The sequence below is a fragment of the Ctenopharyngodon idella genome, chromosome 12 (assembly GCF_019924925.1).
Source record: "Ctenopharyngodon idella isolate HZGC_01 chromosome 12, HZGC01, whole genome shotgun sequence".
Classification (NCBI taxonomy): Eukaryota; Metazoa; Chordata; class Actinopteri; order Cypriniformes; family Xenocyprididae; genus Ctenopharyngodon; species Ctenopharyngodon idella.
This window is the reverse complement of record NC_067231.1, coordinates 19,265,667-19,290,109: the sequence shown is the minus strand read 5'-3', so window position 1 is coordinate 19,290,109 and position 24,443 is coordinate 19,265,667. Positions and strand designations below refer to the sequence as shown.

Sequence of the window (24,443 nt, the reverse complement as noted above, 5' to 3'; positions counted from 1 at the left end):
GTATTAAGAATCAAGGGTATGTAAACTTTTGAACAGGGTCATTTTTATAAATTCAGCAATTTTTTTTGTCTTATGGACATGTAAACAACTGTTATGTGAAATAGTTTATTCAGGACAGTACTAAATAAAAAATAACACGCAATTTTCATGATCCTTCTTATTTTGTTAAAATGATTCACATTTTTCTAGATTCTGCAAGGGGTATGTAAACTTTTGAGTTCAACTGTACCTTAGATTCTGATATTCATTTAGCTTTAATGTTTTTCATTATGATCGTTATAGTTTCGGATGTAAAGAACAGACGTGCTTCTTCTTCAGGACGCAAACAACACAGTGTTCTAGGACTATACACGTGTTTATATCCATGACTGAATGCTTATATTTAAGCCTCCACATGCTATTGGACGGATTTGGAGTAGTAATAGGAAACTCGGACTCTGATTGGCTGTTGAGTGCTCTTGGAAGAACAGCTGCCTCTTAGACCATTATATACAGGGCAGTAGCCTACATGCATTATAAACATAGCTATTGATAAAACTGGATCTCTGCAGCTGCTATAGCCTATCTGCTATATCATCGAAATGAAGTTCGTCAGGTTTATAATGAAGAATGCTGCTTTGGCCAGTGTGCCTCATCACATCGAACACTTCTCCAAATTTTCACCTTCTCCACTTTCTATGAAACAGTTTCTCGATTTTGGTGAGTGTTCCTTCTGCTGTGTTGTTTGCTCGTGTATGCAATTGTATGTATTCCTAGATTGATAAGCTTAATTTATAGCCTGAGTAGCCTAAACGCTGCCGTGTGTCAGCTGCAGAACAGCAGTTTTATCATATGGCACTTCATATCACCGGTATTATTATTATGCACTATATTACGTTCATGATTACGTGCATGAATATATAGTTGCTCGTGCAATTTGCATCTACCTGATGCAGAAATTATTTGGTACTGCTCTACCAGCTGTGTGCAGCTATGTACGATTCGGGAACAAATTGTTCTTTTGATTCGAATCTTTTTAGTGAATCAGCTGACCCGGCTCAGAATCAGTCTGAATTTGTTTACCAAAATGACTGAACGATATATTTACAAATCGGACTGAATAAATAACTCCCTAATTTGAAATTGAACTGAGCGGATAGTAAGAGAATTTGGAGTAAAGCAAGGACTGATGGGCTAAAATTACTTTAAGAATAGCAAAAATGCTAAAACACACTTTAATTGTTTTTCGACGTGATCGTATTTTTTTTTTTTTTTTACTTATTTAATAAATAGCATTTTATTAAAACACTCAAGCATCCATAAACCATCCATATTAATACAATTTAATCGACGAAAAATGCAGTAAACTGCTATATTTTCTAACTTAATGTTATATTTAAACGTTATAAAGTTCCTCAGAGGCAACGTGATGACGTGTGGCTCGATATATTTTCTGAACCGGATCTTTGAAACGAACTATTCCAAAGAACCGATTCGCGGTTATGACTCGGAATTCCCATCACTGTTCATACTGGCTGACTGTTGCATCATGTAACTGCTGTTGGCTTTGCCTTGCAACCCTGCTGTTTATGCATCTGTATTCTACTGTGTAGAAATAATTGCATTATTTATGAGCAACGTGACACTTGTGTAGTGTGTGTGTTTACCACTTTGCCATACATATTTTTTAATATGTTGTATTTGTCCAGGTTCTACCAACGCATGCGAGAAAACATCTTTTGTTTTCCTGAGACAAGAGCTGCCCGTACGTCTGTCAAACATCATGAAAGAAATAAACTTGCTCCCCAAAAGATTACTTACCACTCCTTCTGTACAAATGGTTCAAAGCTGGTGAGTTATACAACATTTTACTGTATTTATAAACGGATCTACCAAGATTAGTATTGTTGTAGAAAGGACGAATTGTTTAACAGGCGATTAAATGGTCAGAGGCGTGTTATTTATTTTTAGACGCGGTCTACTTGAGACTAGGCCAAATTCTAAACTTGTGTGACGTAGAGAACGTGAACTTTGTCCCATATCCTACTTTAGGGTGGGAGCAACACTTCTTTAAGGAGGGAGTCTGCTGTGAACTTTATCCCACTTTCACTACCTCGTGCTTTTTTCGCGTCATACTTCCCCTTGTTTTTCTTTTAGGAAGAGTGGAAACTTGGAAGCTTAGGCATGGCAAAAACAAAACATTCTGCCATTATTATGCATGATATGCAACTGTTTAACGGTTGTTTTTCCACAGATACTAGGTCAATGTTTTTGTGAATTGCATTCGTTTAGTAGTGTAATACATTTATCGTCCGTCTAACTGAAATCTCAGATTTGCAGTTTATATCAAATATAATTTACAAAATGAACTACATATATATATGATGTTACAGAGATCTGTAAAGTAGTTAGCAGAAGAGTCTCTGGACAAGCTAGTTTCCCAATGAATACAGTGCTCATGTACAGTTTCATTGTGTTTTATTACATTTATTGACATAAATTCAATTCATATTGCTTTTGTTTGTGTGCTAAGGTATATTCAGAGTTTGATGGAGGTCTTGGAATTCTTGGAGAAAAGTCCAGATGACCACAGCGTATTAGAAGAGTAAGTAGAAGTACAATCTGTAAATTTCATGAAAACATCTTATGTTTGACCTCAAAATCAAAAGAAAAACAAGAAATTGTATTTAGATTTGTGCATTGTTTGCCATTATTTCATGGCAATTAAGCACATTTAATGCATCAGGATGTTTCATGTTAAGTTTTTTTTATTTGTTTGAATTATATTGAGAATTCAAAAGAGATTAATTATTGTCATGAAAATGATGTTGCACATAAAAATTGGTCAAATATGCCCAGACATGTTCTTCCTTGTTCATCGGATATTTTAACACTCTTGACTCTGCACGCAGGTTTGTGGATGCTCTGGTCAACATCCGAAACAGGCACAATGATGTTGTACCCACTATGGCCCAAGGTGTGATTGAATATAAAGAAGTATTTGGTCAAGATCCGGTCACTAATCAGAATATTCAGTATTTCCTGGACCGTTTGTACTTGAGCCGGATATCCATCAGAATGCTCATCAACCAGCACAGTAAGCACAATATTCAGGTCAAATAATACCTCTGAGCATCATTGCTTCTTAAATTGCTTGTATTCATGTTGTTTTCTCTGATTTTTCAGCTCTTGTATTTGATGGTGCCACAAATCCAGTTCACCCCAATACCATTGGCAGTATAGACCCTCATTGTCAGGTGGCAGATGTTGTTAAAGGTATAGTGTGAAAAATCTATCTGATAAAACCACAAACATGTGGAGTGAGTGTTTGTATCTATATGCTTCTTAAAGGGTTAGTTCACCCAAAAAATGAAAAGAAAAAAAAATTGTCATCAATTACTCACCCTCATGTCATTCCAAACCTGTAAGACTTTTGTTCATCTTCGAAATACAAATGAAGATGTTGTAAATTAAATCTGAGAGATTTCAGTCCCTCCATTGACAGTCCATGCAACTACCATTTTGTCGCATCAAAAAGTTCATAAAGAGATGATAAAACTAATCCACATGTATCAAGTGTTTTAGTCCAAATTTTCTGAAGAGACATGATTGCTTTATATATTGAATAGATTATATTTAGGCTTTTATTCAAATATAAACATTAATCAGCAAACATAAACAGAAGCTCATTGGTTCTTGTGGAAGCTCAAACATGCTGCGTAACACGAGAATGAACCTCATTGGTTCTCACACATCAAACAAACATGCTTGAGCTTCCGTTTACCACAACTGATGTGTGCGTTGATTAATTTTTATATGTGAATAAAAGCGATCGAGTCTCTTCAGAAAATTTGGACTAAACAACTCAATTCATATGGATTAGTTTTAAAGTCTCCTTATGAACTTTTTGAAGCATTAAAACTGTAGTTGCGTGGGCTGTCAATAGAGGGACAGAAATTTCTCAGATTTTATTAAAATACTTCATTTGTGTTTTGAAGATGAACGAAAGTCTTACAAGTTTGGAACAACATGAGGGTGAGTAAATGATGACAGAATTTCCATTTGTGGGTGAACTAACCCTTTAAAATCAGTGACCCATTTGTTTAGTCAATACACACAGACTCTTATATGTTTCTAAAAAACTGTTATGTCAACACATTTTTCATGTAGATGCATATGAAAGTGCCAAGATGCTGTGTGATCAGTACTACCTCAGCTCACCTGACCTGGTACTACAGGAACTCAACAGTAAGAACAGATGGAATATCTTTATGTTCATGTTAAATAGCGTGTTAAATCACTATCTATCTCTCTATCTATCTATCTCTCTATCTATCTATGAATAGATTGATATAGATATACATATTCATTTATTGCTCAGTGCTTAGCTGTTATAATAGATGATTTAGCAGCTATAGACAATATTGACACTGTGACTGTGTTTCTCCTTTTACAGCTAATAACAGGAGCCAGCCTATCAGCATAGTGTATGTGCCTTCCCATCTGTACCATATGCTATTTGAACTGTTCAAGGTGAGCTGTAGCCCATCTCATATTCTGCCCTGAAACAATGCTGTTTACGTAAGATCTGAATATTGTCGTGACGATATGGTTTCTTCTTCAGAATGCAATGAGGGCAACCATTGAGAACCATAAAGAAGACAGTAATCTTTCACCCATTCAAGTTATGGTGGCCATAGGAGGAGAGGACCTCACTATCAAGGTCATTTTAATTTGAACGAGCAGCATTATCGCAATATGTTGTAAAGTTTTTTTTATTGTTAGACATTTTCATGGCAATTATGCACATTTTACCCTGATATGACCCATTCATTTAGTTGTTTTAAAATTATTTATTTTTAATTATTTAATCTTTTTTTTTTATTTTTTTTTTTAACTTGGTCGTTAAACTCAGAAAAAGTTCATAGGATTTGTCAGTTCAATGCCGCCTTATTGATTGTACTCTGATGTAACTAGAGCCATCGGTCATTTTTCCATCAGTGAAACACCTGCTGTTGCATAACGCAGTACATGAGAGCTGACTGGCTTTGTTTAGTTACCTTGACAATGCTGATATAAATCTTGTTCATGCTAACCAGTCATGGTCAGGAGTTAAAGTCGCGGCCAGTGCCCGTCTGTCCCTAATTCACTCTCATTCTATTTTTTTCTATCTATCCAGTTTTTATTCTAACAATGTCTTCTTTGTCTTTGTAGATGAGTGACAGAGGTGGTGGAGTTCCTTTCAGGAAGATGGAGAATCTCTTCAGCTACATGTACTCTACGGCACCAACACCCCAGATGGATGAGAAACAAAGGGCTCCCCTGGTGAGACTTCACCGGATTATGCATTAAATACAAATAGAATCGCAAGATATATAATTTAAAGTGCCCTCTTCACAGAGTTATTATAGTTAACTAAAACTAAAACCATAAAAACATTCTTGTTACATAAAATAAGCGTTAACTGAAAAGAAATAAAAATAACTAAAATAATGAAATGAAATAAATAACTTTTTATTTCAGCTAATTTCCAAGGCAACATTTCTCATTTTCTTGATGTACTAGATGTACTAAAATAACTGAAACTAATGCTGAAATAAAAACTATACAGACATATTAAGAAAAAAATTAATAAAAATGACAACACAACAAAATTATTAAAACATTAACTAAAATGAAAATAATAGCAGAAAATATAAAAATAATACTAAAATATGAATAAAAACTATAACCCCCGGTTTCACAGACAAGGCTCAGCCTAGTCCCAGAGTAAAATGCATGTTTGAGCTGTTGTAACTGAAACAACTTTAAAATATGTCAATGCCATTGTTTTGTCTCAAGATGCACACCAGTAATGTTTTTTTCTAAGCTACTTAAATGTCCTAATTGAACTAATGCCTAATCCTGGCTTAATCTAAGCCCTGTCTGTGAAACCAAGCCTAAAAGTATCTCAATGATAAAATATCACTGCTTTTTTATAATATTAGCTGCCTTTTGTCTACAGGCTGGGTTTGGTTATGGGTTGCCCATTTCTCGACTCTATGCCAAGTACTTCCAGGGTGACCTCCAGCTCTACTCTATGGAGGGCCATGGTACTGATGCAGTCATTCACCTGAAGGTAAATTTAAACCCTACTTAAAGGGATAGTTCACCTAAAATTGAAAATTCTGTCAATTTTCAGGTCATTATTTACATCATTCCATTATTTGTGAGGTTCCAAACCTGTATGATTTTATTTCTTCTATTGGACACAAAAGATATTTTTTTAAAAATGTTTCAACTGATTTTGTCCATGCAATGAAAATCAATGAGGTCCAATGCTGACAGGTTTGGAACAATACTATTGATCTGCCTAGAAGTTTCTGGTGCTTCCCTACTATATAGAGTAAGAGTAAAATAGGAGGCGAAAAGTACTGGAATGACCTACTACTTCTGCTGAGATTCTGGAGTGCACATTTGATTGACACTTTACTATCCCATGAGGCCAAGGGAGAGAATTTATGAATGACAGTGTAGCAATGCAACTGACGCTGATAGGTCACGTGACAGTAACAGCATGGCAGATGTAGTACATCTGAATTTCCTTCATACTACCCATATTCATACTATATATAACATACTTTATACTTGCAAAGCAAGTAGTACCTACTCAGACAGTATGAGATAGTAATCCTGAATACCTTGATTAGTAGGTTCAATTGTCTAATTAAGGTTGGAGACCTGCCTTATAGATGAATGAACCAAAATTAATAATTGATGATCTTTACAGCTGAACTGAATCAACACTAAACTGACTTCAGCTGAATAATGACACTATTTTCTTTTTAGAGCTGCTTAACAGCTGAAGTGAACTCTGTTCACACCATTAAATCATTTTCCTGTTATCACTGTAATGCTGCTTTGAAACAATCTGTATTGTATAAAGCGCTAAAAAAATAAAGGTCACTTGACTTGACTTGGAGCTAAACTCTGAGTTTGACACCCCTGCTTAATTCTTTGGAACATGTTTAAAAACGCTCTGAACTTGTTGGAAATTAAAGTACTTAGAATATTTTGCATTGTGTTGTGTTCTAACAGATTACATCATGATTTCCCCTCAGGCTTTATCCACTGACTCAGTCGAGAGGCTCCCTGTGTTTAACAAGACAGCTCGACGAAACTATGAAGTCACTCAGGGGGCAGATGACTGGTGCGTTCCCAGTCGAGAGCCTCTGGACCTGGCCGTGTTCAGACTGGCCAAGTGAAATGAAGCATGAAGCCTCCAGGAAGGAAATAGGACAGTTCTCTAAACCTACTGACATGAGTGAATGGGGAAGGACATGATGTCCACATGGCCGAGCCCTAACTCTCCACTCACCGTGAAGCCGTGTAGTCTCACAGCAATACCGTAGTTGTTGCATGCAATGGTTTTCCTCTGCACCACCACCATGACTATATCATATAATTTTTTTGGTTTGAGAAACTAGGCTTTGTCACAGTGTTACCTGCAGACCACACTAATTCATATGAAGTGGAACAAAGTGCCAAGATAATCTGCACCAAACTACTCTTCCTTTATTGGAGGACTGTCAAGTGGACGTTCCAGTGAGGATAAGTGATCCAGACGTTCAGTTTACTTTCCGAAGCCTGTGTTAGAGGACAAGGGCCGTCTAGTTGTTGGAACCAGCAAGTCACAACAGGCATGTGCCATAGAACCTTAAAAGCACATGAAATCAGAAATAAAGGGCCAAGAATGGGGTGATAAAAATCCATATTCAACCCATGATGGATCATTTATGTATGAGTGTACTGGACTGCATTAGTAATGCTGAAATCAAGGAATACTTGTAATTAAATGACTTTGTTGCTAATGGAGGGGTGTTCATACTGGCCAAAATGGCCAAAAGCTGAGAGAAAGAGATCATTATAGAGGCCATAATTCTGACTTTATTAGTGTGTGGCCAAATATGTCAATGTGATCCCTGGTATTTTCTTCACACTTGAATTTAAGGCACTAGAAGGAGATCATAGATGTAAATGGGTTTAAAACCTGTTAGAATGTACCAGTAATCTCATTGATTTAAACTTGAAACACTTACAACTTATATGCACCAAGCATTTCAAACACAGTGTTTTGTTGTTGAATGTTGAAGCATCTTAGATACCTCATCGACTGAAGTTCAGACCTTTGATCAGTTGTTGCCTTTTTCAGATCTGTGGGCCTTTGGCCACTAGTTCTCTGCGAATATTATACAGCTTGAAATCAGAGCTTCTAATTTTAAGCCTACTCTTTTGAGAGCATGCCTACTGTATTAAATCAACCATCTGCTTTGAACTTGCACCATATAACCTTACATGTAAGGACCATATTTTGAGTATTATGTTTTTGTCGTGTTTTTCCTGAAAATCTAAACTTTATTTTTGTAATATGTTTTCCATCTAAAGCAAATGATGTGTATAGAATTGAAATAAAAAAAATTGTCACTTAAGTCAATTATGGGAGTCATTTTATGAGTCAACAAGTACTCTGAACTCCATTGATGGTTCCTTAGTGCAAGGCTGAATTATAGAGAGGACAAAGATGATTGACAGGTGTGGATCGAGATACTACACATTGAACTATTGCCCAGTAAGGCAGAGGTTACATTTCATAGTAAACAACATATCTTTTAAGGTCAGACGTTACATGGAAAGTGAGGTCATTGGTCACCAATGAGAGGCATGAATGGAACAAGTCTGGAAGAAACAATGAAGTTAGCAAATCTGTAATACATGAAGGTCAGACGGGCAGTGATAGAACAAAATTAGTTCTTGCTAAATGTGAAACCATCAGGATCATTTTGTGTCCATAGAGACTACTGTGGTCTTGATGGGTTAACCTTCTCAAGAACTACTTGATAAACAAGTGCTCCTCTTACAATATATCACATACCATAAATCACATGATATGAGGTAATCCATATAAGGTTAGACGGATAGCTTGTTTACGTGCAGAAGCCTCTGGAATGTTTTAGACCTAGGTAAACAATAAATCAATGTGATAACCTTTCTATTTACTTTTCATTTTTGAGCAATCATAGACAGCTTCTGCACATATTCAGTATGTTTGAATGGTGTGTTTTTCATATGACACATCTCCACACTCTCAGATAAAGTAGTAACTTACAGAAAAAAGGGATACAACAGCTTGTCACTGAGACAGAAACCTTAAAAAGGAACTAACAGGTATTTTTTAGTCACTAAAGTGGACCTTTAAGTATGGAAGCCCATTTCTGCCACATTAAAAAAAAAAAAGAAATCATGCATTAGTAAATCATACTTATGACAAAAAGTGGATTTATTTATTCAGATGGACTCTAAATTGTGAGATAAAAAAAAAAACTAAATTATGAGATCCACAACTTTTTTTTTTTATCTCATTATTACTTTTTATCTCATAATTTTGATTTTTTATGTCCTAATTATGATTTACCAAAGCATTTTTTTTTCTTATGTGTTAGAAATGGGCTTCCATATTAAAAGGTTATGAGTAATTGAATAAGTTCACCTAGTCTGACGGCAGAAGGTGGACTCGCAGCTTTCATTGGCCAAGGACCGCCCAAGAGGACGTTTGACTGACATGTAACGCAACCAATCACAGTTCGTTTTGTTCCACGTCATGTTTAGAGGCGTGAAAATTTAAAGTTGATGTCCCTACAATAACAGACCAGCGTGCATCTTATAAATTATTCATTCAAGAACTTTGTGCAAGTTTACTGCAACAATGAAGCCGCGAACTTCACATACTTTTGAAAATCCAGCGTTTAGTTGATCCTGGTAAGCGTTCATTCTCACAATTGTAAACATGACTGCGTTCTTTTTTCGCGAGGGGGTTTAGCATCACGGCATTTGTTTCCAGGCGGACCATTAAAGAACGCGAGACACGTGTCTCTCGGACATCCTGTAGAATCCAACCAACCAGATGTCGACTTCTAAAATCCTGAAGTGTTTCCAGTTAAGTGTGCCATATGCATCAGACGTTCAGTCAGCGGTCCGTGGTGTGACGTCTGATGCTGACACTATAGTTGACCTAAAAATAAAAAAGGTCATCATTTAAGGCCTGCTCACACCAAGGATAACTATAATGATAACTATAGCTATGCCACAGAGGAACGATATCGTTGGAATCAGTTTTAATTTTTTTGCTTGTTTGTTTTCCAGCTATAAACAATCAAAACAGCCAACCAGAATGCACTCGACTTTAAAGAGCTCTAAATAATACACTAACACCCTGTTTCACAGAAAAGGCTTAACTAGTCCCAGATTAAAAAGCAAGTTTGCACTGTTTTAACTGAAAGCAAATAAAATAGGTCAGTGCCATTGTTTTGTCTCAAGGTGCACACCAGTAATGTTTTTTTTTTTTTTTCTAAGGCAGGTTTAAAAAGCTACTTAGGCTAAGGCCCAGTTTCACAGACAGGGTTTAGATTAAGCCAGAATTAGGCCTTTGTTCAATTAGGGCAATTAAGTATCTTTTATAAAAGTGCCTTAGAAAAAAATGTTACTGGTGTGCATCTTGAGACAAAACAATGTCACTGACATATTCTAAGATATGTCAGTGCAAGTTGCTTTCAGTTAAAACAGCTCAGACATGTATTTTAGTCTGGGACTAGGTTTAAGCCTTGTCTGTGAAACCAGGGGAAAATGTCCTAATTGAACTAAGGCCTGGTTTAGTCTAAGCCTGTCTGTGAAACTTAAATCTAAAACTTGAATATAATAAACAGAATGTTATAGTCTGTTGTGTAGACACTAATATAGTTATTGTTATAGTTATTGTTCCTGGTGTGAATGGGCCTTTACTTACCCTCATTGTAAACCTGTATGATCTTCTTTTTTCAGCAAAAAGAAGATATTTTGAAAAATGTCTCAACATTTTGTTGTTTTGGACCCCACTGACTTTAATTGTATGTACAAAAACATTTGAAACATTCCATTTGAAGGAAAGTTATACTGCTTTGGAGCAACTTGAGAATGAGTAAATGATTACAGAATTTTCATTTAGGGGTAGATTTGGAGGGTACTGCCCCAGTGACAAGCTGTGTACCCCTAAAAGTACTATTTGAGAGTGCATTTTAACAATATTACCTGTTAATATTTGTATCCACATCTTTACCTTTTTGGTCTTTCTCTCTCTCAGTTTGGCATGTTTCATTGTGTTATCACAAATAAAACAATTGACCCAAGCACAAATACGCAATATGCTTACAAAAACAAATTTTTAATAATATTTGAAAAAAGTGTGATGTCAATTTTCCAATGCTGGACATCACTTTTGGCTACGACTGTATTTTTAGCCACACAGGTGCAGAAGACTGCATAAGTATCTAAGTATTAAAAAGAGACTGAAACAGATGACTTCCTCTATAGAGTGCCCTGTTACACAGCTGTTAAAGACTGAACCCTCATGTGTTAGAATCTACAGAGACGTGTGAGTACAGCAGTGAGCAACTGTATGGGGCTAGTTCCAGGAACCCTCATAGGAAAAGTACAGCCCTAAGAGCAGGCCATAAATGATGGAGTGTACGTGTTGCTCTACGGGTGAGTGGAGATGGGGGTGGGGTAGGGGTGGGTAATGTATGCAAACATATCACAGTTCACAACAGGCTGCAATCGGATTGTCCAGGCGGCTGTTCTCTGTAGCATGCCTGTCATTCCCCAGGGCTGTTTACTGATGTCTCCTGCTTATGTAAAAAGGCTGAGGCCTGTGCTTCACATCAAAACATGAACATGTTTTCCTGGGTGGACTATTGTACTGACTGGACTGGTCTTATCTAATCACACAATCGACTGCTCATTGCTCTATTGACAGTGAGAGCTGAGGTTGCCAAGTATTTTAATACATTACCAAATGATGTGTGGCATGGTTTTTACAGTTAAGGAGCGAGAACAAAACACAATGTTCTGTTGACTCTATTCTATTATTGTGCCCATATGAGATAAAAGTGGATTTAATTTATTCAGAAGACTTAATAAGCCACCAGTGAAACACATTACTCCCATTTTACTCATTAAATCTGTTCTAATTTGTTTTTACGATTACAGTTAAGTACTTTATGGGGATGTTTGTCATCAATACTCACAAGTTCACACAAGAAAAATAAACACACACACACACACACACACACACACACACACACACACACACACACACACACACACAAATAAATAACAATAAAACAGAATGCAATGTGCCATAATAACAATATAATAATAATAGTAATTGAAATATACAATGCAATAGGAAATATGAAAAAAATAAAATGTTATTTTAATATCAATGAGATACTATTATATTTTCTATTAATATTTTGAATTAGATTATATTATTATAGATTGAATTTGATTATTATATATTTACATTTTCAGTTTTTATTTTAATTTCAGTTAAAGTTTTAGTAATTTTGGGGGGTTTTTTCCCATTTTTGATTTTTTTTAATTATTTTTTTTAAATATGTCTACATTTATTGTAGACATATTGTACAATTTTATATGTACAATATGTACAATTTTATTTCAAGTAACAAAAATAGTTTTTTATGGTTTTAATTTTAGTTTTAAAATTATGATTTAACATTGTTTTGTGGTGATTCAACAATTACATAATTAGTGTTTCACCAGAATAATTGTTCTTTATTTCACCAGATTTGTAATTTACAAGTTCCTGTCCAGTAAACTTGTCAAACCCCAATGATTTGAATTAGGTAAGAGGTCACCACCTAGTGGTGGCTTTCGTTATTGCAGATACTTATTTATTTCAAGGAATTACCGCGTCCTTCACACAGACACTACGGGCAGTTTCCTTTACACTAGTCAAAGCAAGCGCATCTTTTAACTCACAGCGCATATTTTACACGAAACTATTTCATACTATCAATTATGCTTTTTTATTTTTCTTTAAATCTTCCTTAAGGGCCATATTTCTCCCACCTTGTGTTTTTAAATGTGAAAGTAATCTCATTTATTTTTCAGGAGTCTAATATTAATTTGTACTAACAGGTTAGATTTAAGAAGCAAATCAGATTTAATTTATTATTTTAAGATATTATGTTAAACATAATGTGTGTTTGAACAAAAGGGAGTTTAGGTCTTGTCACTGTTACGCTGATAATGCAAAAATTGTTTTTTGCTCTAACCAATGACTTGTCATGTGGTTTCAGAATGATGCTTGAAAAGGCAAAATCTATAACAGTCAAGCAACTTGTTAAATTGCATTGTGAGAGTAAGTAATTGCTAACTTTCCTGACTTAAACCTGGTTTTTCACAAAAAGCTAATTAAAGGGATAGTTCACCCCAAAAAATGAAAATTCTGTCATAATTTACTCACCCTCAAGTTGTTCCAAACCTGTATGAATTTCTCTCTTTTGCTGAACACACACACACTAAAAAAGGATATTTTGAAGACTGTCGGTAACCAAACAGTTGATGGACCTCATTGACTTCCATAGTATGGAAAAAAAAAATTCTGTGGAAGTCAATGGGTTCCATCAATTGTTTGGTTACAAACATTCTTCAAAATACCTTCTTTTGTATTCAGCAGAAGAAAGAAATTCATACAGGTTTGGAACAACTTGAGGGTGAGTAAATGATGACAGAATTTTAATCTTTGGGTGAACTATCCAACTGCTTTCCAAATGCTCAAACAATGAAAACTTGGTTTAGTGTAAAATACTGGCCTAGCCTTGACCTTGTTCCTTTTAAAAAATATTTTAATGCATTTTTCTCCTTTGTCTTTATTTGTTAACATTGTAAATATTTCTACCAACAAGTTTAAGTTATTTTAACTTATTTCAAGGAACTTATTGTAATAATATTTTGCATGCATATATGCAAATACATTTTTGCACAACATTTTTTGCTGACCTCATGAGCTCAAAAAAACTGCCTGTGGCTACTTTTCATGTGCATGTTAGCACCTTATTTGTGAACAGTGTCACCAGAGTTCCATGTAAAAAAATACTGGTGTGAAAGTCTAACCAGAAACTTCCTTCTGCATGGCAGTGGTGTCCACCCCATCATCTAGTGCAGTATATAAACTCTATCCTATATAGTTGACTTGCATAACGCATAGAGATCTGCTCTTTGTGAAAAGGTAAGCTTTAAATGTTTATAATTTTTAAAAGACAAAATAAAAAAATAAAAAAAATCACTTAAGCACAGTAATTTAATTACTTGTAAATCCCAAGAGTTTGCCTTCTTGATTAAGGCAAATTAACCTAAATCCATTTTTTTTTTTAAATTAGAAACACATACTTCATATTAATATTTATTTTTTAAAATGTATATAGATAAATAATGCAAAGTCTAATGCTGTTTTTTACTTTAACCTTTAGATGCTTTCCTTATGCATCCAAGTGTTTGCCGTGCTGGTTGTCTGTTCGGCTGACACTGACAAAAGAGATATTTCAGTAAGTATGATCGAATTGGTTAATATAATTAATGTTATAAATAAAATAAGACCAACATTTTACAATATTCTTACATTATAACTGCAGTTGTACAGTAACTGTGCAAATATTATTTCACATTATTTCATTGCAATGTCTTCTAGTATACATTCAGAGCTTGGAATATTGACCAACCTTTAAAGGAGCAACTTGCTGTTGTCTATAAGGTAGTGGTGCATTTAAAGTGATTTGGTATCCTAAATGTTTCAATTTCTAAAGGAAGAGTGGTATAAGCATTGGTTTTCTTTCTCTGTGTATTTATTTAGGAGATGGAAAGCTTGAAACGTGAACAAGCAGTAATGAAACAAAAGCAAGAAGCCTTGAGCCAGGTAATATTAAAGCTGATAATTACAGTCTCTTTGCTGGTTAAATAATAATAAAAAAGTATACTAATTATATTCTAATCAGAAAAATTTAAGCAAGCTGTTTTTAAAAAAAATAGCTATATAATGAATGCAGATTAATCTCAATGTCAAAATATGGCTCAATGTATTAGAATTCATATGGTGACAAACTATTTTGTTTTGTTGTAGGCATTACCGTACTGTTCACAGAAACCTATTGATACAGATGTGGAGATGAATTTGACATCACTACAAACTGGTTAGCCAATTATTCTTGTATGGTTTTCCTATTAAAAATGTGTGTGTGGGTGTGTTTTTAAAGGGCTATATAAATTTGTCTTTGATAGGCAGCAGCCATCTGCCGTATACCCTCACCCAGGGTGAAGATGGAGCAGAAGGCTCCAGTGTGGACGACAGTGATGAGGCCCTTGACCCCTGCTTTCACTATTCCGTGTTGGACCAAGCCTGGAGAGCTACAAACTACAGCTCCAAGAAGGTTGCTTGCGACCGCAATGTCCAGTGGAATGGCTGGTACCGTCTCTTCTACCGTGGAAAAACCATCCAGATGCCTGAGAAGTGTGTGAAGAAAGAAATGTGCGGCACACACGCTCCACTGTGGCTCGTCGGCGGTCACCCCCGGATACGAGATGGAGTAGTCACCCGCAAAGTGTGTGGAAACTGGAGAGACAACTGCTGTTTGTTCAAATCCCCTCCCATTCAGGTGAAAGCATGTAAGGGAAACTACTATGTCTACAAGTTTGTCAAACCGGAAGCTTGCCATTTGGCATATTGTGCAGGTAAGATGTGATGCACTCAGGCTTTAAGAAAATAATAAATATTGCATATATTGACTGTTGCACACCATCCTTTCAGACATTAACACACTTGTCTGTGGAAAGTGCAAAAAAAGTGAGTCTTGCATCAGCAGAGACAAAATCACCTGGATGTGTAAGAAAAACAAAATGAGAGGTGAGTCATTTCTCTTCATTATTAATAATTAAATGAACAAATGCTGTGAAATGTAGCTATTATAATTACAATTATCTATCTTTTAATAAAAATAATGAAGCATTTTCTTTCCTTGTGATTTGTAGTGAAAGCAAACGTCCATTTTTTTGCCACCTACCCGGCCAGCATCTCAGGAAAAGTGAACACGATTGTGTACAGGAAAGTGTATGTGAATCAAGGCGAGGCTTTCGACGCTCGCACCGGGGTATTCAGAGCTCCATTTTCAGGCGTCTATCAGTTCTTCTTCTCCACACAGACTGGGGGGAGTGGGACAACTGACCTATGGCTTGTTGTAAATAATTACTGGGTGGCTGTCTCCCATAGTAATGTTCAGGGCTCCAACTCAGTTGGGAATCTCTCTACGTACATGACGACTCTGCGCAAAGGTGCTACGGTTTATGTGACCCAAAATCGCGGCAAATCTTGGGCCACTGGTGCATCCAACACCATTGCTTTTGGGGGTTCATTACTTATGGTGAGAAAAATCTAAGAGAATTATGAACATTTATAGTGTAATTAGAGGCCAATTTAATAGTACCAACTATGTTTGACTTAGTTCTGTTTATTCATTGCTTAATTATTTTAATACATCTGTCTTGCTGAGAGATATATTTTCAGTGCTTTCCAATTTATAAGTGCTTCTTTTCTATAAAATTTATTTGCCATAAAACTTCTGAATTTAAGACTAAACCAAAACTTTTTGTCATTATTAATATATATATATATATATATAACCTACCTATATTTCTAATGTTATATTTTTGTAAATAATATTGTTTAAAAATAGTTTACCACAATAGCTGACTAATACAATAACAATAATAATAGCGTAAACTTAAGAAAAACATATATATATATATGAAACCTAAACAAGTATTTTTTATAATATTAAATGTGAAAATAATAATGTTTTTATATATTAATACTAGCCTATATGTAATATAATATTTCAATTATATTTACATACAAATCTATATATATATATATATATATATATATATATATATATATATATATATATATTAACAAATGTTGTTTTCTTTTACACTATTATTGTTGTTATTGTAGTAGATAACTATTATGTTAAACTAGCTAGTAATAGTAAAGAGGTTAAATAAAGTAATATTATTGTCCCAGTGTCGTAGAGACACAGGTGGGGGCAGCAGAGTCAACTCATTGTGTTTAATCAGGGAGGATGTCACTTGGGCACAGATACAGTAGCTGCACAGAGCAACCTGAAGCCATCTTCAGTCCTCATTAAACTTAAACACGTTCTTGTGTCCCGAGGTTACCGCAAACACGTTGACAGCACGTGCCAGAATCATGTTTTACAACATGAAAGAAATGACGAAAATGTGATTTATTAATGTTTTTGCAGACCAAAAATTGGTCACTCACCATTGTGAACACCTGTAAATTTGGTCTTGGTTAGTTCTATTGTCAGATATGTTCTAATTAACTGAAGTTTTATGCTGAACTACTGTTAGACAGTTCACTCAAATGGGATTTTATAGGCATTGCCTTATATGGTCAGAGGAAAGACGGACATTCCAGAGATATTCAGAAACTCACTGATGGTGACTAATAGTAGTCTTCAAAGAATTCTAACTATGCACTATTCAAATGTCAATATCCCCTTCAAATTACTGATAATTAAAATGTTAACTATGGTAATTCATTTTAACATTGGCTCATTTAAACAAGTGGTACGTATTTTGTTTTAAACACACATATTTTTATTTTCTTCATTAGTAAGCGATCCAGTGCAGTGTATGCTAACCAATTTCACTAGTAAATGTATTAGATAAGCTACCAGTACTATTTTTCCAATGACTACTACTTATTTGTTACAATAGGCTATTTATATCTAGCACAGCAGTCAATATTCAAATAGTGGCACGTAGCTTCCGTTTTAGCTGGTAACATTTAAACATTTTCGCCATTTAGCCTACTGTAGTAGTTCTAGGTCTATGGTGATCTGTCTTTCAGCGATCAACTATTCACTTCTAACTAGTAGCCTATGAATTCTGAGCGTTGATAATTTGGGATAAAGTAATAAAAATAAGTTTGCTGCTAGTAACAACAAAAATTTAAGGGACAGATGTTAATACTACTTGCCATAGTTGACGGCAAAAGTATCCACCTTTGTAACTGTGTCATTCATGTATAGAGGTACGGTTTAGCTCGCGCCCGAGAGGGGAGGGGCTTACGTTAGACTGGCAGGATACCGAAGCCACAGTGTGTTTAGGCGAGACGAGTAAAGCTCGTGGAAAAAGGGATGAGAGGTGCGACTCTCGATGTAGCGGACTATCACTCAAACACCGGGAAGCTCGAAAACTTGTGTTAAGTTTTAAGGCGGCGGGAGAGTGTGTGGCTTTAACTATTTCAACCTTTAACAGACGAAAACAACGTATAGTTAACCAACTAATCCGTTTTTATTTTTTCCTTTACTAACAACATGAAAAGAAGCCGACGAATTGTGCGCTATAGGCAAATGTAAACAAATTCAGGAAAATGCATTATAGCCCCGGTATGTTATTGTCGAATTGACTTGTGTATTCGTGGGATATTCAACAGTTAGCTTTACATTTTTTTTGCTTTTTTATATTCCTAACGCGTTAAAATGGCAGAACACGAAAGTTTGGAGTTCGGAAAGGCGGACTTTGTTCTTCTGGACAATGTGTCTTTGGAAGAGTTTATGGCCAACCTTAAACTCAGGTAAGATAATTCACCTACCGGGATCCCTGTTTCCATGTGCTTTAGTACAGGACAGGTATGATAATTGTAGCCTACCTGTATTTGGACAAAAGCTTTGCTTTGGGTTTTGAAGTAAAATCCCAATAATGCTGAATTATATATATATATATATATATATATATATATATATATATATATATATATATTACATGGTGATGCAAATTAGTGACGAAATTGGATATGTTTGTGAACTGGTAACTAATAATAGGCTGCAAATCTGAATCATTGTCATTAATCTTCTGTAGCCATGATGAAAGAGTTACTCAAATCATCTTGCAAAACATCTTGAAGTGTGAATCATATTAATGGACAGATACAACATATGCATTTGGAATAAACTAGCTTTAAAAGTTGTTCAGGTCAAGGGAACAATTTATTACACATCTCATGTCTACATTAAAGGGATTCATGCCATTGATGTGTTTCTATTGTAGCTTAAAATAACTGGATGCACCTGCTGAGCCAGAGTGCTATGGGATGGCCTGAGGTTTGTTAGTCATGGTAACATCCACTCTGTTTGGCCTTATTATTCAAACAAGTTTGCAGTGGATATCCTACCATTGTGTTTATGTTTTTTGCTGATGTGGATCACATTTCCTCATCAGCACAGTGTCAATAAATGACCTACTATGAAGGGGAATGTCGTTTCAGCACGCAGCTCTTTTTGTTAATGGTTAATATAACAATGCCATAAAATTAATTGGATAATGTCAATTAACTAGTGACCTATATGTGGATCTTTGATATTTAAATTCTTTTAGTTTTAGTGCCTTCATGAAATTACATATTTTGTTCCTGTTAGTTATGGAGATATTGCATGTAATGTTTTCAGTGAATTTAAGGAGATATTTTAAATCACATAATAAACTATAAGTAATTATAATAATAAATTCAAATGTATTAATACCTCTGAAATTGAAGTTGGTTATAAAGTTCAGTCCCTTTTTTAAACCTGCTATTTAAAAGTTTGGAGTTGGTAAGATTTTTAAAATGTTTTTGAAAGAAGTCTCCAAGGTTGCATTTATTTGATAAAAAAAGAAGAAAAGAGTAATATTGTGAAATGTCGTTACAATTTAAAATCACTGTTTTATATTTTCATATAAATATAGCAGCCATTACTCCTGTCTTCAGTGTCACATGATCCTTCAGAAATCAATATTATGCTGATATGCTCAAGAAATATTTTTATTATCAATGTTGAAAATAGTTGTGCTGATAAATAGTTTTGGTAACCATGACAAATTATTTCAGGATTCTTTGACGAATAGAAAGTTCAAAAGGACAGAATTATTTTGAAATTGAAATCTTTACTGTCACTTTTGATCAATTTAATGCATCCTTGCTAAATAAGGAAAACATCACTTGCCCAAAACTTTTGAACAGTATTGTATATACTATATATTATGAATCCATGAATTGTTCAAACACCATGCAGATGCGGATAAACAACTTGGCCATTAAGTAGCAGCAGGAGATGCTTACTGGTTCCAGTGACTCAAAGCACAGGGTGTCTGTTTTTCCCACCTCTCTCTCTCTCTCAGCCATGGCCTGATTTTCTCCTTGGCTGGGGGATGGCGTGTGCAGTTTGTTATTTACAGAGGGTGTGACCAGGCCAGCTTCCTGATTCTTCAGTCTCCACATCTGTGTCTGGGGCTTCAGCTGGAACAGCAGCAGCTATGTGATGCCAGATCACATCCTGTGCCCTCTGGAGTGATAAAGAAGAGTGCTGTTGAACTGGAAATAGCTTTTTATGTGATGCCTTTTGAAGGCTATTTGCTTTGAATTCAGAAAGACTATTTATCATGTCAAAGCAAAACTTGATTTGAATTGGCTGAACTCCTTTGGATAATGTAGATACATTTTATCCAGTGAAATCAGCTGTGTTTACAGTCAGCTTGGGGTTGCTCTGCTGAAAATGCTCCTATATAACAAATTTGAAATGCAGACTTTCTATTCAGTGCTATTACTGAATAATTTAACCATCAGATTTAAAGCAATTTTGTCAGTCTGTTTAGGTGTGAGCATTTAAGCTTCTTACAGTGAGGTGTCAAAGTTAAACAAGTGTCAGGACTGCTGACACATACTGTACATTGTAGCGTGATTTGAACTCTGCCCAAGACTGTGTTTACTTAACGCCCCCTTTTTTGAACAAGAGTTTGTGTAGGCACTCTGGAATCACTGCTTAATTTGATGTGTGCTCAGGGCTTGACTTTATATGGCAGTGTTGTTTTGTCTGCCGCTAGGATCTTGGGGAATTTTTTGGCAATCTTCTGCACATTTCCAAAAACAATTACAAGTGCTGCCCGAGACCATGCTCCAAATTCTTCCAGACACTGGCTCTGATACTGCAGATGAAACAGTTGTTAATCAGCGTCTTCCAGCTTTCTGTCACATCTTGTGTCATTCAGAAGAAAGTCAAGTCTAAAAAAAATCAACAAACTAGTAATTTTCATGGTTTGAACTTGTGGTACTGTATACTTTATGTATATATAGTTGAACCTTTCCTTGATAGACATTTTCACTTTACTTAGATGATGAGTTTAGTTTAACCTCTGACTCTTGTGTAGTTGCACTAAGGGTCTAATGGCTGGAAGTGACTGGAAGAATGGGCTCAGGAAGAGTATTGGCAACTTGTTGTGAGGCCTTGCTGCTCTTCCTATTGACATTTTCCTGAGACTTAACTTTTGACCCTCACAGTACTAGACACTAGCATAATGAGTTTGAAGTCTTTGTGTCGGGCATTCTAAGAGTGAGAAACACTATCCTAATGCAGTGGTTCTCAACTTCAGTTCAGCTTGGACATGATGTTATAATTCGATTTGAGTCATAAGCTTGCGATTCGATTTAGATTCAGTTCAATTCAATATCGATTCATTTAGATATGAATATATATATATTTCTTAAAGGATTAGTTCACTTCAGACTTAAAATTTCCTGATAATTTACTTACCCCCATGTCATCCAAGATGTTTATGTCTTTCTTTCTTCAGTCAAAAAGAAATTAAGGTTTTTGAGAAAAGCATTCCAGGATTTTTCTCGATATATTGGACTTCAACAGCTACCAACGGGTTGAAGGTCCAAATTGCAGTTTCAATTCAGCTTCAAAGGGCTCTACATGATCCCAGACAAGGAATAAGGGTCTTGTCTAGCGAAACAATCGGTCATTTTCTAAAAAAAAAAAAAAAGTATATACTTTTTAACCACAAATGCTCGTCTGGCACTAGATCTGCGATGCACCACGCATTACGTAATCACGTTGAAAAGGTTACGTGTAACGTGAGTGGAAGTACCGCGGTAGGGCGAAAAACTCAAAAATCTCATTTTCTCCTCCAACTTCAAAATCATCTTATATCATTGTTTTACCTTTTTTTTTTTTTTTTTTTTTGTAAAGGCGTTTGACTTTGTCTTTGCACATTCACTTTGTAAACACTTGCTCGGTACTTCTGCCTATGTCACATAGGACCTTTCCAACATGATTACATAAGAGTGGCGCATCGCAGAGCTAGTGCAAGATGAGCATTTGTGGCTAAAAAGTATATACATTTATATTATTTTTTAGAAAATGATGAATTAGCTAGAAAACTGCAATTTGGGCCTTCAACCCATTGGTAGCAGTTGTAGTCCACTATGTGGAGAAAAATCCTGGAATGTTTTCTTCAAAAACCTTAATTGCTTTTCGACTGAAGAAAGAAAGACATAAACATCATGGATGACATGGGGGTAAGTAAATTATCAGGAAATTTGAATTCTGAAGTGAACTAATCCTTTAACCAATCTTGTAAACTATACAAGAAACCTTGTCAGCTGTTTGATTATTATTGAAGGTTAAAATGAACATCTGATTGCATATAGGGCTGTTTTAATAATAATAACTTTTTCATGATATAAGAGTAAAAATATAATGAATATGTAATTTTCAAAATGCTCCTCTCTAGAGTAGCCTACTAGCTGTTTGGACACTGAATGGCTTTTCTGGGGTAAATGTAACGTTATGTGACATTGTTTACAGGCTGTTTTATTGCCGTCTTTCCATGGTTGGAACTGACTGAGCGACTACATGAGACGTTAATTTCAGTTGTTTCAGTTTAAATTGTACTGGTTCTTTTGAAATACCCTTGGATGGATGTTCATTCATGTTTATTTTGTGCTGTAACTAGTGGTAAAGAGGAAGAGATGATTGGTTCAAGTGCCGCTTCTGAAGCTATACAGCAATCTGTCATCTGAATTTCATAAATAAATCTTACAAAATTTGAAGGCTGAGACTTCGTTTCATATCAAAGGTAACTTGCTCTGTCTTGGCTGTCAACGCGACGACTGCATCCTCTTTGCTCTGTGATGCTTTTTCATCATGTGAGAAAATGGGTGTGTGGAATAAAAGCGTGAGTTTCATGCTGAATGCGTGAGAGTTGGCAGCCTGGCTAAATGCAAATAATACAATGTGGCAAACCACATAATCATGCATATTTCAGATTTCAGAAGAGTTATATATTTAAAAGCGAGTATTCTTCACACATTTTGCATTGATACCATTTAAAAGTTTGGCTTGAGTGAGATTTTTTTAATGTCTTTGAAAGAAGACTTTATGGTCACCGAGGTTGCATTTATTTGATCAAAATACAGTAAAAACAGTTATATTGTGGGATATTATTACAATTTAAAATAACTATTTTCTATTTTAACTCAATTTGTGATGTAATTTATTCCTTTGATGGTAAAGCTGAATTTTCAGCAGCCATTACTCAATTCTTAGTGCCAAATAATATGATCCTTCAGAAATCATTGTGATATGCTGATTTTTGTCAAAACTGTGATAAATTTTCAAGATTTTTTAATAAATAGAAAGTTCAAAAGAACAAGATAAAAAAAAAGTAATTTAGCCTAGTGTTTCTTCATGTTCTTCATCTTGCTAAACCAACATGTTAATAATTTTGCATATTGTTGTGCAGTTCATTGCGATATTACTTTCATATTTAATTTTAAAGACGTTATTGTTAACTTTTTTGTCACTTTGTGAAATGTAAAGTCTGCATCCCAAAAAAAACAGAACCACTGTTGTAATATATCTTGCTAGTCAGCTGTTTTTCAGGTTTATAGTTAAAGGGGTCTATTTTTTTCCTTTTCCTAAGAATAATTACACATCCAGTGCGGATGATTGCTTAAAAATTGATGTGCTGTGTTGTGTGGTCATAGAGTGGAATGAGGGAAACTTTTAAAGCAGAAGGCTGTAAATATGTGCCATTTCCTCAGTTTTTTTATCAGGGTCTTTGTTGAGAAAAATCAGCCGGATGATAAGCGTAAGTAGGGGTCTAAGGTTAGGTTTAAAGAGGGCTACAGGAAATGATGAAAGCTGAGCCCAGATGCTTGTTTCTGTTACATATTTACATTATGGTGCCACTGGACAAAAACAAACTGAAGACAAATATAAACTCAGGCATGAAAATGAATTCAGGCCTCTATGCGTCTTTGAATTAAATTCCTTATGGGGCAGATCACAAAGACACCATTTATAATAGTGGTGCCTGAATTTGATCTTCCTGTCATAGTTATATTAAATCTTAAGGATTTCAGTTCTGTGAAGCTGTTGGCTGAATAAGTCTAACTTAAGCCTCTCCCATATCAATGGTGTAAAAGCTCACTTGTTGCCTTAACAGCAGGGCCACGTGGAGTCCAGCTGTGACACATGGCAACCCGATTCCCATCCTGCACTGCAAACAGAGGGATCAAAGTCCTCGGAGCTCAGGTGCACTGCGCAGAGCCAGAAACAAAGTCAAAGGCTATATTTCTCTATCCTGTAAGGATAGATGCAGCAACAGAGATACTGTACGGTTTGGCCTATAAAAAAGAATGATACAGTTACAAATCTTTATATGGTCAGTGCATTGTGTGTATATTTAGG

At 35.3% G+C, this 24,443-nt stretch overlaps 3 protein-coding genes across 4 annotated transcripts in view; all 3 read left to right on the top strand.

The window, feature by feature from the left end:
- The first annotated feature begins 438 nt into the window (after window positions 1-438).
- pdk2a (pyruvate dehydrogenase kinase 2a) lies at window positions 439-8,447 on the top strand. The gene is made up of 11 exons (XM_051915009.1): window positions 439-699; window positions 1,689-1,830; window positions 2,513-2,584; window positions 2,892-3,076; window positions 3,166-3,255; window positions 4,150-4,227; window positions 4,436-4,512; window positions 4,604-4,702; window positions 5,194-5,304; window positions 5,984-6,097; window positions 7,080-8,447. The coding sequence occupies exons 1-11, from the start codon at window positions 582-584 to the stop codon at window positions 7,221-7,223; spliced, it is 1,230 nt and encodes a 409-aa protein (XP_051770969.1). The 5' UTR covers window positions 439-581; the 3' UTR covers window positions 7,224-8,447.
- Window positions 8,448-13,955: 5,508 nt separating this feature from the next.
- Window positions 13,956-16,486, top strand: LOC127523490 (uncharacterized). Its single transcript, XM_051914240.1, has 8 exons — window positions 13,956-14,083; window positions 14,325-14,399; window positions 14,543-14,605; window positions 14,705-14,767; window positions 14,972-15,041; window positions 15,130-15,579; window positions 15,656-15,751; window positions 15,877-16,486. Exons 2-8 carry the CDS (start codon window positions 14,325-14,327, stop codon window positions 16,278-16,280), a joined length of 1,221 nt encoding a protein of 406 aa, XP_051770200.1. The 5' UTR covers window positions 13,956-14,083; the 3' UTR covers window positions 16,281-16,486.
- A 1,213-nt stretch (window positions 16,487-17,699) lies between these two features.
- Window positions 17,700-24,443, top strand: part of myo1d (myosin 1D) — a 76,879-nt gene continuing 70,135 nt past the window's right edge. Inside the window, exons 1-2 of one of the 2 annotated variants that reach the window (XM_051914238.1) lie at window positions 17,700-18,320; window positions 18,421-18,508. In XM_051914238.1, the coding sequence (XP_051770198.1) occupies window positions 18,305-18,320; window positions 18,421-18,508 (104 nt within the window). In that variant the 5' untranslated portion in view covers window positions 17,700-18,304. Of the gene's footprint in view, window positions 18,509-24,443 lie in introns of both variants that reach the window. The other variant, XM_051914239.1, reaches the window with a different exon arrangement.

Coding starts and splice junctions, on each gene's coding strand:
- pdk2a (XM_051915009.1), top strand. CDS start 582: ATGAAGTTCGTCAGGTTTATAATGAAGAATGCTGCTTTGGCCAGTGTG. Junction 700..1,688: donor GAAACAGTTTCTCGATTTTG/GTGAGTGTTCCT, acceptor GTATTTGTCCAG/GTTCTACCAACGCATGCGAG. Junction 5,305..5,983: donor AGAAACAAAGGGCTCCCCTG/GTGAGACTTCAC, acceptor TTTTGTCTACAG/GCTGGGTTTGGTTATGGGTT.
- LOC127523490 (XM_051914240.1), top strand. CDS start 14,325: ATGCTTTCCTTATGCATCCAAGTGTTTGCCGTGCTGGTTGTCTGTTCG. Junction 14,606..14,704: donor AACTTGCTGTTGTCTATAAG/GTAGTGGTGCAT, acceptor GTATTTATTTAG/GAGATGGAAAGCTTGAAACG. Junction 15,042..15,129: donor TTTGACATCACTACAAACTG/GTTAGCCAATTA, acceptor TGTCTTTGATAG/GCAGCAGCCATCTGCCGTAT.